Raw genomic sequence first — 12213 nt, forward strand, 5'->3', positions numbered from 1 at the left:
GTTCACTCAAGGATTTCATGCCTATGAATATGATGTGAATCATACACAATAGGGAGATTTTGAAGTGACATATTTGAAAACTCTCTCCACCCACTGACATCAAATGAGGGAATATCTTTCGGAAGAATGGTGTTCCATATCATTAGAAATATGGAAAATCTATACCAAGGAGCAGTAGTCTGATCATGGTGTCCCAGCACTGCACAAAGTGACTTTTTGTTGGCTTTACTTTAATTAGTCAACCATCTGTATGTAGTCTGGGTACAGACATTGTGATGAGAAACTATTTTATTTTCAAAAGCAGCACATGAATAATTGAGCAGCTGCCTGTCGACTAATTAAACCCATGAACCATAAAATTCAAAAGCATACAGTCATGATGTGAATATATCAACATAGAGAAAAATCATTTTAATTAAATCAAAACAGATGTTTCAATCAAGAATACATCTCCATCAGTTAATACGAATACTTGACAATGATAGTACACTACTTTGTACACGTTTCTATTATCTTCTCTTGGGTCCTTAAGTCTTGAAGCTCTTCCTTACTCTCATTTCTTTCACCTTCATAGCTAACTTCCCTGAGAGCTGCAGATCTGTACAGGGAAAGAAATATTTTTCAGTGGTCCAGATACAACAAAAAATATTCTGTTGTATACGAAGACCCTCCAGTCAGAGTTGGAAGAGTTGGCAGGGATGGAGCAGAAGTCCTAACTTATGGTCAGAAATTTTAGAAGAACATAAAATTGAAAATGTTTGGCAGAAAATCAAGTTGAATGTCCATGAGAAATAAAACCAATCCTACAAAACAAACTCCAGTATAAAAACATCATGTGCCCTTCAGTGTAATCTAAGCATCATCAGGTTTGTCTGCTGGTGGTCCACATGGTTGGAGCATCTTTTCCATCAGGTTAAAGCGGACACGCGCTTTGCTCTCATTCTCAGCAACAGAAAAGTAGTTGAGCAGGTCAAAATGTCCCATGTAGGAGCAGTAAGAGTCTCGGTGCTGGTTCACCAGCCATTCCCACTTGCTGGTGTCCGCGTGTCCTGTGCCGATGTACTTAGACTGGAGATGCTCCAGTTGACTGTGGATGTTGTATCTGTCTGTCATTCTCACTGAGAATGAGAATCCCTGAGGCCCTGGACAGAGAAGGAAAAAAATATATAATTTATCATAAAAGTACAAGTTAATACAAAATTCAAACAGAGGCAGGGAGGTCTTCTAAAAAAAAAAGCAGTACGCCTGTCTCAAAACAGGCTATTTGTGCGTTTTCTCTGCTGCCAAACGCGGTTTCTTTCCGGGAGCGAATGGTGATGATTGTCGCTTGACAAGAGCTTCGGCCATAGTTGTCTTTATAATACAAGAGGTTATAATACGCCGTCTAAGCAGGTCTTCAGGTCAGATTGGAGGATGCAATTAGCCGTTACCGGGAAGGGACGAGACGGACCAGGGTTAGCTAGTTAGCATACTAACTTCAGTAGGAGAACGAGAAGAAAGGGCACGATAGAGACAATAATTAATATTGGCGTTGCTTTGCACTACCGGAGACAGCTCTTGGTGAGTAAAAGAATGAAGTTTGATGCTGAAGTCACGACGTTTCTTCTAGATTGCTAAGTAAACAGCTGTTAATGCTAACGTTGGCTAAGTAGCAATAGCAAAACTTACAAATAGCTCCCTCCGCTCCATCTTTCTAAAATTAACTACGTTCTATATGTTTGACTCAATTTCCTGCCGAATATAACTTAAAATTGATAGACAGGTCCTAAAATGCTCTCTAACGCTACAAAGAAACAGTTAGCATGCTAACCGTAACGTAATGCTAGCTAGCTGATATTACTCCAATAAAAGTATTTTCGAAGCGGCTCTTTTAGCTAAATATCAGTTTCTTAGAGATAGTATATCGTACAGCGTTCGGAAGCATAACATACTTACTCGATAATATGTAAAGAGCTGAAAAACAAAGGCAGAAGATGTAAATAATCAACAGACCGACCACACTTCGTCTCAAAGCAATGCAGCGATGACTTCCGGCAGTGTCCCCCTGTAAAATGAACCGGGGGGAAAAAAAGCTTTAACTATTTGTTCACGTTCAGCAAGACAGATTGGACTTTAAGATATAGTTTGTAGCTATACTATAATTAAAATAAATTGTTGCAAACAATTCATTAAAAGAATGATATTATAAGAACAGATATAAGAAAAACAAACAAACAAACAAAAAAAGTCTGGCTGGCCATAGTTCTGTCACTCGCTATAAATTGCTTCCAGTTTGTAGTTACTCACAGTTCTCAGGAAATATGTCACATGGTTTTGTCAATTTCTTGTACCAGATGCCAAGTGGTTGATGAACTTTGTTTCCCAGCAGTTGCTTTCATTTGAAATTTCTGTTGTCAAATCAAGTCAATTAAATCAATCTTAACCATACTCTTTATAACAGTGATTACAGAGAACCAACAATTCCCACCATGAGCAGGCACTAGGTGACTGTGGCAAGGAGGTTGCTAATAGCAACGACTACTGGCAAAGTTCCAGTAGTTTGGTGATGATCACACTAACATTATACCATCTGTCTGAGGCTAATGTCCCAGAGACACATTTGGGTCTAATCTGCACCACTTCTGCTGTGTGTGCCAGACACAGCCCAAATGTCACAAGCCAGGCCTGACTTGGGTTACAGCACATGTTGTGTGGACTAGACGCCTATACAACAGTTGTTCAGGCATTTCACTCAAAACTAACTCATAGTGGCACTAGTGGAATCACTTAAGTCATTAGGATTGGGAAATAAGAATGTCTGTACCAAGTTTCATTGCAATCCATCCAATAATTCTATACGGAAAGACTCATGGTGACACTTGAGTAAAATGGGGATTATCAAGGAGATATTCAAGTGGGACTTAAATATCTGTACAAAATTTCATGGAAATGTAATATTAGTTGAATGGCTGATAAAATATGTTGGTCTGGACCCAAGTGGGAGACTGACAGACCTACATTACCATCCTTGTAGCCACATAGCAGTGGACTGTATCTTCCAAGGTGACTTTGTGGTCTCACATATGTACTGTCTGGCTGGAATGATAAAATTGTTTTTATCTTCTTTGTTATAAAATTGTTCTATAAAATATATTCACTTTGGGGGCAGCACTGTGGTGCAGTGATTAGACCTGCCGCCTCACAGCAACAAGATTCTGGGTATGAACCTGCAGGCCTACGTGTTCTCCTCGTCCCTGTGTGGGTTTCCTCCAGGTACTCTATTCAGGTTATCTGAAGGTAAATCAAGCAAACTGTTGCAATAGCAGTGTCCCATGTGTAGAATGTTTTTATAGCCAAAGCAAATTTTTTGTTTCACTACCTTGATGGGAACATTTTGCACAATCTGACTTTTGCACAGGTTAGTCTCCATTCCAATTTCAAGTTTTTTTACTGTCATTATCAGCATGTTGCTTGTTGAGCTGAGTCATTGCCTTCTTGGTGTTTCTCATTAAAACAGCAGTGGAGATGTGCAGAGACAGCAGATTGAAGCAGATGGCAAGAGTCATTGTAATAACAAGTCAAGTGATACCCTCAGCAGGTCACATCCACTGGGCTAGACTGCCTTAACATCAGAGGTATGTTCATCTGGTTGGCTACATAAACCCCATCATATATAAAAAAAATAATGTTACCTCTTTCTGGCTTTACCCAGGAATGTTTAAAATGTCTCTTGCATTTCCTCTAGAGCCATTTTGAATGATTTACATTTGCGTTTTTGCTTTTTTTCTAGATCTTCAGCCAGCAATTTCTACATGGAAAATTGATTTTGGCTTTACGCACATAAGAAGAAGATTGCCTGAACATTTACAAGTTAAGACACATTTGGGAAAAGGGACTACATTTTCAATAAATGTTCGTAGTACTTTTTCTGTTTGAATGTGTTCAGCCTGTGATAAAGAGAAATCACTCAAAACATTTGCCATGATAATGGGGCTCAATAAAAGCAAAAAAAAGAAAATAAGGTAGTACAGTGCTGTCAAGTTCATTTCCACTGGCATGCTGAAAGCTAGGTTTTGAAGTCATTGTAAGAAAATTAGGTAGAAAAAGCTTCCACCGTGATATCAGATCATTTCACTGAGGTTCACCTTTTTGTATGATTAAACTAGACAACATACCCTATTCAGATAAATACCTTGAGGACTGCTGATGTTCTTGACCACTGATTGGCTGTATAGCTCACTCATTCTGTAGAAGAATGTCTGATAAGAATAACTTGGTTTGAAGGATAACAGTAAGGAGTACGCAAGGTCCATTATCACACTGCACCATGAGAATCTACAGGGACAGAGATTACATCTCTGATAGCAGAGCCAGGCAGGAACCGTTGGGAATGAGGTCAATGCTGTGTGGCACCTCAACTGTGGCGGAGGCGGATATTGTCCGTATCACAGTGCCCAGAGGATTGTGTGAGCCATGATCAGTTTCCATTCCTTTTAGCTTGTGATATAGTGCAAGTTATCCAGGCTTTATCTTTAAAGTAGGAACAGGAGTTCAGTGTGGTTTGGGGGATGACGCTGGACTGCATCTCTACTCTGCTGCAGAGGCTGAAAGCACAATGACGGCGATGGATAGCTGAAAAGATGTGGGATTTGCATCAAAATGAGAAAATAGACACAATTATACGCTTGTCATTAGTCTCGTGACATCCACTTGAGAGAGGAAAAATGAGATAGAAGGGGGGAAGAATAAGAGGTGCTGTTAATACAGCCTGTTACATTATGCTTGTCCTTTCACTTATCTGTGCGTGTGTGTGTGTGTGTGTGTGTTTGATCGTGACCATTATTAACATTTTCTTTAGTTTCCATTGCACTTCAGTCTCTAATTCTCCTTTAATAATATTCAGCAGTTTGCGTAACAAGCACTGCATCATTATTATTGGACATTGTGGACATATTGCTGAAAACATATGAAACAGTGTAAGTGGACAAAAAATGATTGTGGCCTCATGTAAGAGAGTGCAAACTTAAGAAGGATACAGAAATAAATTACAACTGTCTTTTAGTCAGTTCAGCATGTCAGTGAACATGAAACAATGTGAAAGTTGTCCACAGGCGAGCATAAACCTCAACATAAATGGAAGATTAAGTTTCCAATAATAAAGTAATTCATGAAGGTTTACTTTGGTTTAAATTGAGCTTTTCTCTCAAGGAAATTCTTCTGGAAACCAACAGAGTGAGAGTTGTGTATCTCTTAAGAAATTACAGACCTGTATTACTGGAGAATTATAGATTTTTATTATGGAATAATCAGTTTTAAAGGAATACACCACCAAATTGGACTTCCATAAATCTAGAAGAGAGACAATTTAAAGTAAGGACAGACAAAATTGAAGCATCAAAGGCTGACATATCTTGATTTTTAGTCCCTAGTATGGATCAAGCACCAAAAACACAAGATCCTACAATTCCCATAACGCAAGCATCTTTCATTAGACTTCCCTGCTTGCTAAACACTTCAAACCCCATGATTCAGACTTTCCTTTCAAAATTTTGTTGCCAACAACTGTTAAGACAACTGTTGAACTGGTGGAGTGCCCCTTTAAGACAAGTGCGGAGAAGAAGGATCAATTCAAAACTTCCATTGTTTTGAAAAAGTGATCTTTTTCAGCCTGGTTAAGACCAGTGTGTGTGCATCAGTGTGGCTCCACTTGCACACAATGTTTACACATATTGCAGAGAGACCTTGTCAGTGGAAAGTGTCTCATCATCTTAAGGTATTGTGGAGTGTTTCTCCCTAGATATTATTCCAACTCTTCTATAAAATGCATGTGGTTAACTGCTCCAGCGTCTGAGGAAGATGCCCTGTCAGAATAGGACCCAAGTTTATTGAGTGTATTGCCAGGTTACTCAGACCTTTGTCAATGTATGTGTGCATATAATGAATATAATGTGTGACACATAAGCATAGATTCAGTATAGATTATTTTCCTCTTGTTATTTTGTGTTTGTTTTTGCACTCTGCCAGAAACAAAATAGATTCAATTTTATATATCACTTTTGCAGAGCTACACCTATGGTAAAATAATATTCACAGGGGCAAGATTATTAAACATTTGAAAGCCAATCTTTTAGTGAGGAGTCCTGGGAACTGCAAAGCAAAGCACTAGCAGGGGGAAGGGGTAATGAAATCAGGTAGATGGATAGGAATATTACCTGACTGGATGGGTCCTGTGCCCCCACAGTCCTGCTGAGTGATAGCCTATAAAAAATGGAGTCAGCAATACTTCCAGTGATTTAAACCAACGGCCTAAAACGTAACCCATTCCCAACCACCAGGCGTCAGAGGCAGATAGAGAGAAGACGTAAAAACAAACTACACCCTGTAGGGTTGTAACAGCGAGGCGGCTCGCTGGTCAGCTGACAATCTGCCTTCCTTTTTTGCTGGGTGCCTAGTTTACTGGTGGACAAAGTAATGGGGTGGATGACAGGTTTGCATGACTGGTGGTCAGTCCCACTCATTTTCTTACTGTAATATTAGCTCAACTTAACTGGCTGGTTTGGTTCTCTGGCTTTACTTCCTGTCTCTTTTCTTTGGACAATCTTTGACTTTCATTTCCCCCACAACACCCGAGATTCTCTCTGCAGCATCCACCTCCCACCTCCTAATGTGCTGTGAACCACGCCAGCAAAAAGCAATGTTCCTCTCAGTTAGATGATGAGAGCCAGTTAGCCATTCATCTAGGTGTGAAATAGCCTGAGGAAACTCCTGCTCTATGACAGTGCTGAGTTGCTGGGGTATCAAAGCCTGGAGGACTTAAATCGGATTTGGCATGGCTCTGGGCACACAATCTCCCCCCTCCTCACCCCTGCTGTTTTCGGGTTTCGTAAAGGATTTATGTTTATTTGTTGTTAAAAACTAATTAATTTCCCCATTGATCTCATGATGTGATCAGTCAAGAACCTGTTTGCTCAAGGCTTTGGTTACAACCTGCGCAAAGTCACCTCAGTGGCAAAGATAAAATAAGCTTCCCTGGAGCCCTCGGAGTGGAACAGCAGATAACTAAGATCCGGGGCACTGCATGATTTTCTCAATGAATAGGAATCACATTTCCTAAAAGTACAGATACAACACTTAATCTTATTATTTAGGCAGTGACTGTTGCAGATATTGTGTTACTGTACGAGCCACATGACACTCAGACCTTTTAAAAACACAATTCTAGGATGTACAAAGTGGGAATCTTTAATCAGTGATACCAGGTCATAAATACAGTAGTGTGTAGCATAAATGTGTTCACATGCATTGTAATAAGATGATTAATCTTATCAGATATTTCTGGTTAAAAGAAAACAAGGTATTTAATAGCTGTCCCCTGTATGCATGTAGAGAAAGACAGTACCACATTTCTGTATTTCTTTTTACAACAAAATTGTCCTCAGTCTCCTCATACAAACCCTTGTGTTTCTCCTCAAGAAGAAGACTTGGGCTTTGAAATATGAGCTCAGGTGTGGTTGATTAACTTTGCTGTGGTTGATTAGTTTTCTGTACAGACGAGGGCAGCTCCACAACATCAGGTCCGTGCGAAAGCGGAATTTCTGCAGGAAGAGGGGACATTCAAAACCACTTGATTATAATCGCCATGACAGGACTAATCATGCTGCCAACTCCAATAACACAATGCCTGGCTCCTAGACAGCCCCATACATGACAGAGAAAGAGGTCAAGGCATGTACTCAGACATACATGCTGTAAACACACCCACGCACATCTGAGACGATGCTGATGACTCTTTCTCACCCAGACACCGGTGTAAACAAATCATGTCACACTTCACATGTATGCACCCATGCTCTTGGAAACACACAGATGCTCTTGGTTCATAATGTTCACACAATACTGTCTGCCACAACAGCTCAAACTTTCCTCAGTGTTTGGAAAGAGCCTCTGTAATTCACTCGATTTCACTGCAATCAAGGCAATCCCAACCACAGTGTGAAAAAAAGTACAATGGCGTGGGAACAGACTTCAGCCCAGTGTGTGTTTTAATGCCCTCTTTCACTTCCCCTCCACACCTGGTAATATATAGCACCATATGTCAAGTGAGAGGAAACTTGCTGAGCGAGGGGGCATCGACAGCGAGTTGCCCTTCAGCAGGCCTCGTAACTGAGGATAATACATGATTTGAAATACTCAGAATAGGGAGGAATGAAGGTTAACAGATGGCTCACTGTCAGAAATAAGCCCTTAAACATTAAATTCCATAAAGATTTTATAGAATTAAATGCTGAATTGGCAAAAAATATACTGTATATTCCTTGATATTCCATTATGCATTATCCAAAAAAGTTCATGGACGTTATATGAGCTGTGAACAGTCAGTCTTACACAAGTCCACTTAGGTTTTTAATGCAGTTTTCAAGGGATTTCCCATGAGCAAAAGTGCCAAGGAGAAAAAAACAGCAAGGTTTTTAGTTGCTGCTAAAATACACAGGTATGTGTAAGTACTCTTTCCTTCACAGACATAATGAACATTACACAAGTGTACACATATTTAAGTGTAGTTCCAGGGCCCTGGTTGTGTGAATGCACAGCTCACTGACTCAGTAGGACAGTTAAATTGCAACAGTTGTTTATTATATTTATTACACCTGGGCTTTTACTGAAGTGAGTAAAAGTCTGCTGTGACGTCTCAATCCACAGACGAACACACATACACACCGAGCTAACGCAGCACTTTTTGGGTGAAATACTGTATGGGGATCACCAAACTGCACAATATTAAGTTTTTACATTACAGCAATCATTTAGTAATAAACTAGAGTTCTGTAGGGAGTAACAAGTGACTGATGGGGAAAAAACCTGATGATTGTTGGTATGGCCGCCGGAGCGTAATGTTCCTACTGTGTTTACTACAAGCGGCAACCTCGGAGAGTGAAAAATGAAGCCAATACGGAAGTACCAAAAACTGCACCTCTTCGACTGGCCGCTTGAGGCTGGCTCCAAAAGCGAGTCAATCCCCATTTACTCCAATGATAAAATGCCTAACTTTACAGCAGAAATAAACATGTTTACAGCCTGGTACAAAAACGGTTTTGGTCTAAAGCTAATTTCCTCCTTTATGAAAACTGTGCAGGGGGTGAATTTTTTATATAACTCAGCTGTTTACATTTTATTAAGGCTTAAAGTTATGGCGAAATGAAGGCGTGCCATTTTGAGTGACAGGCAGGTGGGCGTATGCCTGCCACAAGCCGGCATGCGCCGAAGTCTCGGCTCGACACGCGCCCCTCCTCGTTTTTGTATTAGCCGGACGTTCGGCTGAGCCAGGTAGAGGCAAGATGGCGACGACAGAACGACCGTTGGAACGACCCACTCCAAACTTTACAACCGCACTTCAGAAACCTATGGGAGACTGCGTCCATCTTTTTTTACAGACTTTGGTCGACATTGCCAGTTCTACTCTGCCTTAGAATGACTTCTTACCTTGACCCTTAACCCTTCTCACTCCTCACGCGTTAACCTAACCAATCCAACCAGCGAAGACAATGGCCATTAGCCAATCAGATGCAGTGTGGGGCGGGTCATGTCAACTCTATGGTAGGGTTTGTAAACTTACACTTGGCTGCTGTAGCCTTGACAGCTATTAGAAGGATAAAACCACAAGAGTATTCCAGATTTTTTTGGCCAACTCCGGCTAAAGAGAGCACAGATTAAGTCCAGCCTTCGCAGGAGAGCAGCTCCACCAGCATCCTTATCGTTTGCTGCCGCCAGAGACTGCCGTTAGCACCGCCACCACCGAGGAGTCTGCTGCTAACAGGTATCAGGCTAGGACTGACTTGGTGGCAGTTGAGGAGCCTCTCCAGTCACCCAACTTCAATTTTCCGGTCAGACGTTTTGGGAACTTTAAAGAAACTTTCAGCCGTGCATTTACACCAACTTGGTTTGTGGCTTCATTACGTGGCGGAGTGTGGCCAGGTTGTGTGTTTTGCTTGCATGAAAAGGGTGCAGATGGAAAGAACTTGATTTGGTGCCCCTTCACTTTCAGGAGGAGTCTGACCCAGGCCGTCCTGATGGCCACATTTGGATTATTATAACTACTGGATTGTCTGCAGCTCAAGGTAAGACTGGTGTAAACTGCCGCCGAGCAGTTTAATATTCAGCTGGCAATTACTTCATACTGATATAAGTTTGTTGATAAAATGCGCGTATTTGGATATGTTCTTATGTGCTGTGCAATGGGCTTTTGGATATGTGTATTGGAATGGTATGCAATAGTATTACTAAGTCCTTTTTTATAGACCTGGCTGCTGTTGTTACTGCTGCTGCTTTTTTGGTGTGTGTGTGTGTAATAGTATTATTGTAGGCCTATGTTGTATTTTTATGGCTTGTATGGGTTAGGGTAAAATGCTCCTCCCACTACAGTACCCCCAACTTAAAACATCTTCCTGCAGCCCCTACTGCTGGATTTGAGTTATGTCTGCCCCAGCTCCACAAAATATACAACTGAATGACAGTCCATATTTCATCATAATTCATTTTTGTTGTTTGTTATTTGTACTCCTACAATCTCAGTGCACACAGAAGACAAGCTGCGTTGTGTCTTAGGTTGAGAATGGAGAACATACTGAAAAATACATTTGAAGAACGGCCTGACCACAGTGCAGGTGATACTTTATTCAGACACAAGAAAAAAGACATTCAGTGAGATTTTGAATTGCCTTTTATTCCATAGACGATGCACTGATGAACAGTAAAATTATACGTATTGTATTACAGCGTGTCATTCGTAAAGTAGAAATTATTGTCTGTACATGAATGACAAGAAATGCCTTATCATGACTAGAATACAACTTAGGTCACGATTGAGTCAAAAGTCATGTAAACAAGCAAATGATAGAAAACAGAGTAAAATGGTGGTGTGTGCTCTGATCAAGGACACCATCAAATTATATTCTATATGGTGCACCAAATGTCACCTGCTAAAAAATATGTGTTAATGATACAATTTACATTAATGCCAAATGTCCCCTTTTGTGCTAGACAGTGTATGCTGCAGGTAGTGCCTGACTGACAGGTTTTTCCCTCTGGGCTTACTGTAGCTGTATAGACTAGCTATGTAGCCTAAGGCTTGAAATTTGGGAAGATAATGAAGAATATGGTTTTAATTCCACTTGATACCGACATGTCATGTTAGTATGCCCTGCACTCGCGGCTTGAAAGGTGCACAATACCAACTACTGGAAAACTCGAAATACTTGATACATTTACACCTGGTAGGTTACATACCGAGGGAAAAACACTCAAACATTCTGGCTCTATACAGAGTGACACATGTGCCAAATATTTTATTCCTTCTCTTCATTCTTGGCCTGAAATTCATTCCAAAGCATCGAAGGTGACATTTGGCTCCTCAGCATTTGTTTGTTCACATGATGTATTTTGTAACATGAAAATATACTTTACATTTTGTCACAATAAACACTTTGTGTATGAAATACAGCATGTGACACACTGATGCCCCATACATAAGTAATTTTAAAATTTGAGCTGTTCAATAACAATTTACTTTTTATTCTTTTGAGACTGACTGAAAGCAGCGATACTAAAGACGGACTGACTGCAGCGTGATTTTATCATTGGTTTTCAGTCAAAAACAATAAAAAAACAAAACAAAAAAAAAAAATGAGTCTTTGAAGTTAAACTCTATACATTTTCATATCCACAATTTAACATTTTACACACATTGTTTATTGATTAATATACACGTTTTCAGTCACAGCAGATTCGATATGACAAAATCTATATTTAGAAGCACAATAACTTGCTGGTCCACCATCATCTTCGGAAATCATTTTCTGACAATTTCATGATGTCATGTTTATAAAAAAGCAACACAATACTTACAGTATTTTACATGGGAGATTAATACAATCATCTTTACATATCTTTAGAAAAAATACTGGTACATAGAATATCGAGTAGAGCTACTAAGAAGGCAACTGGCAAATATAGCACACAGCACAACACGTAAGCACAAGCAATTCTAAAGATTACAACAGATGTACAATCCTGCTTGGCTCACTTGTTGAATACTTCAGAGGAGAAGTGACTCCATTTAAACCCATACCTGGTGTAATGGCTGTTAAGCTGCTGTTCATCATACACTGGTAGTAGTATCATATGTTCGTACTTTATGCTGCAACAGCATGCTTTGTGCAAACAGGCTGATGTGTCTTC

The 12213-nt window shown here is 40.1% G+C and overlaps 1 protein-coding gene and 1 long non-coding RNA gene across 3 annotated transcripts; one reads left to right on the plus strand and one right to left on the minus strand.

Moving 5' to 3' along the window:
• Positions 1-390: 390 nt before the first annotated feature.
• On the minus strand, positions 391-2038 carry sf3b5 (splicing factor 3b subunit 5). 2 transcript variants are annotated; one of them, XM_022763681.1, is made up of 2 exons: positions 1936-2038; positions 391-1142 (listed from the first exon to the last, which is right to left on the minus strand). In XM_022763681.1, the coding sequence occupies exon 2, from the start codon at positions 1111-1113 to the stop codon at positions 853-855; it is 261 nt and encodes an 86-aa protein (XP_022619402.1). In that variant the 5' UTR covers positions 1114-1142; positions 1936-2038; the 3' UTR covers positions 391-852. The 2 variants fall into 2 exon arrangements, with proteins under 2 accessions (XP_022619402.1, XP_022619403.1); XM_022763682.1 differs by having other exon boundaries at positions 1993-2030.
• Positions 1422-3977, plus strand: LOC111235276. The gene is made up of 3 exons (XR_002665672.1): positions 1422-1560; positions 3497-3614; positions 3770-3977. It is a non-coding gene; the product is annotated as an uncharacterized LOC111235276 (long non-coding RNA).
• Positions 3978-12213: the final 8236 nt, after the last annotated feature.

Source organism: Seriola dumerili, unplaced genomic scaffold (genome assembly GCF_002260705.1).
Source record: "Seriola dumerili isolate Sdu_G_001 unplaced genomic scaffold, Sdu_1.0 BDQW01000478.1, whole genome shotgun sequence".
Classification (NCBI taxonomy): Eukaryota; Metazoa; Chordata; class Actinopteri; order Carangiformes; family Carangidae; genus Seriola; species Seriola dumerili.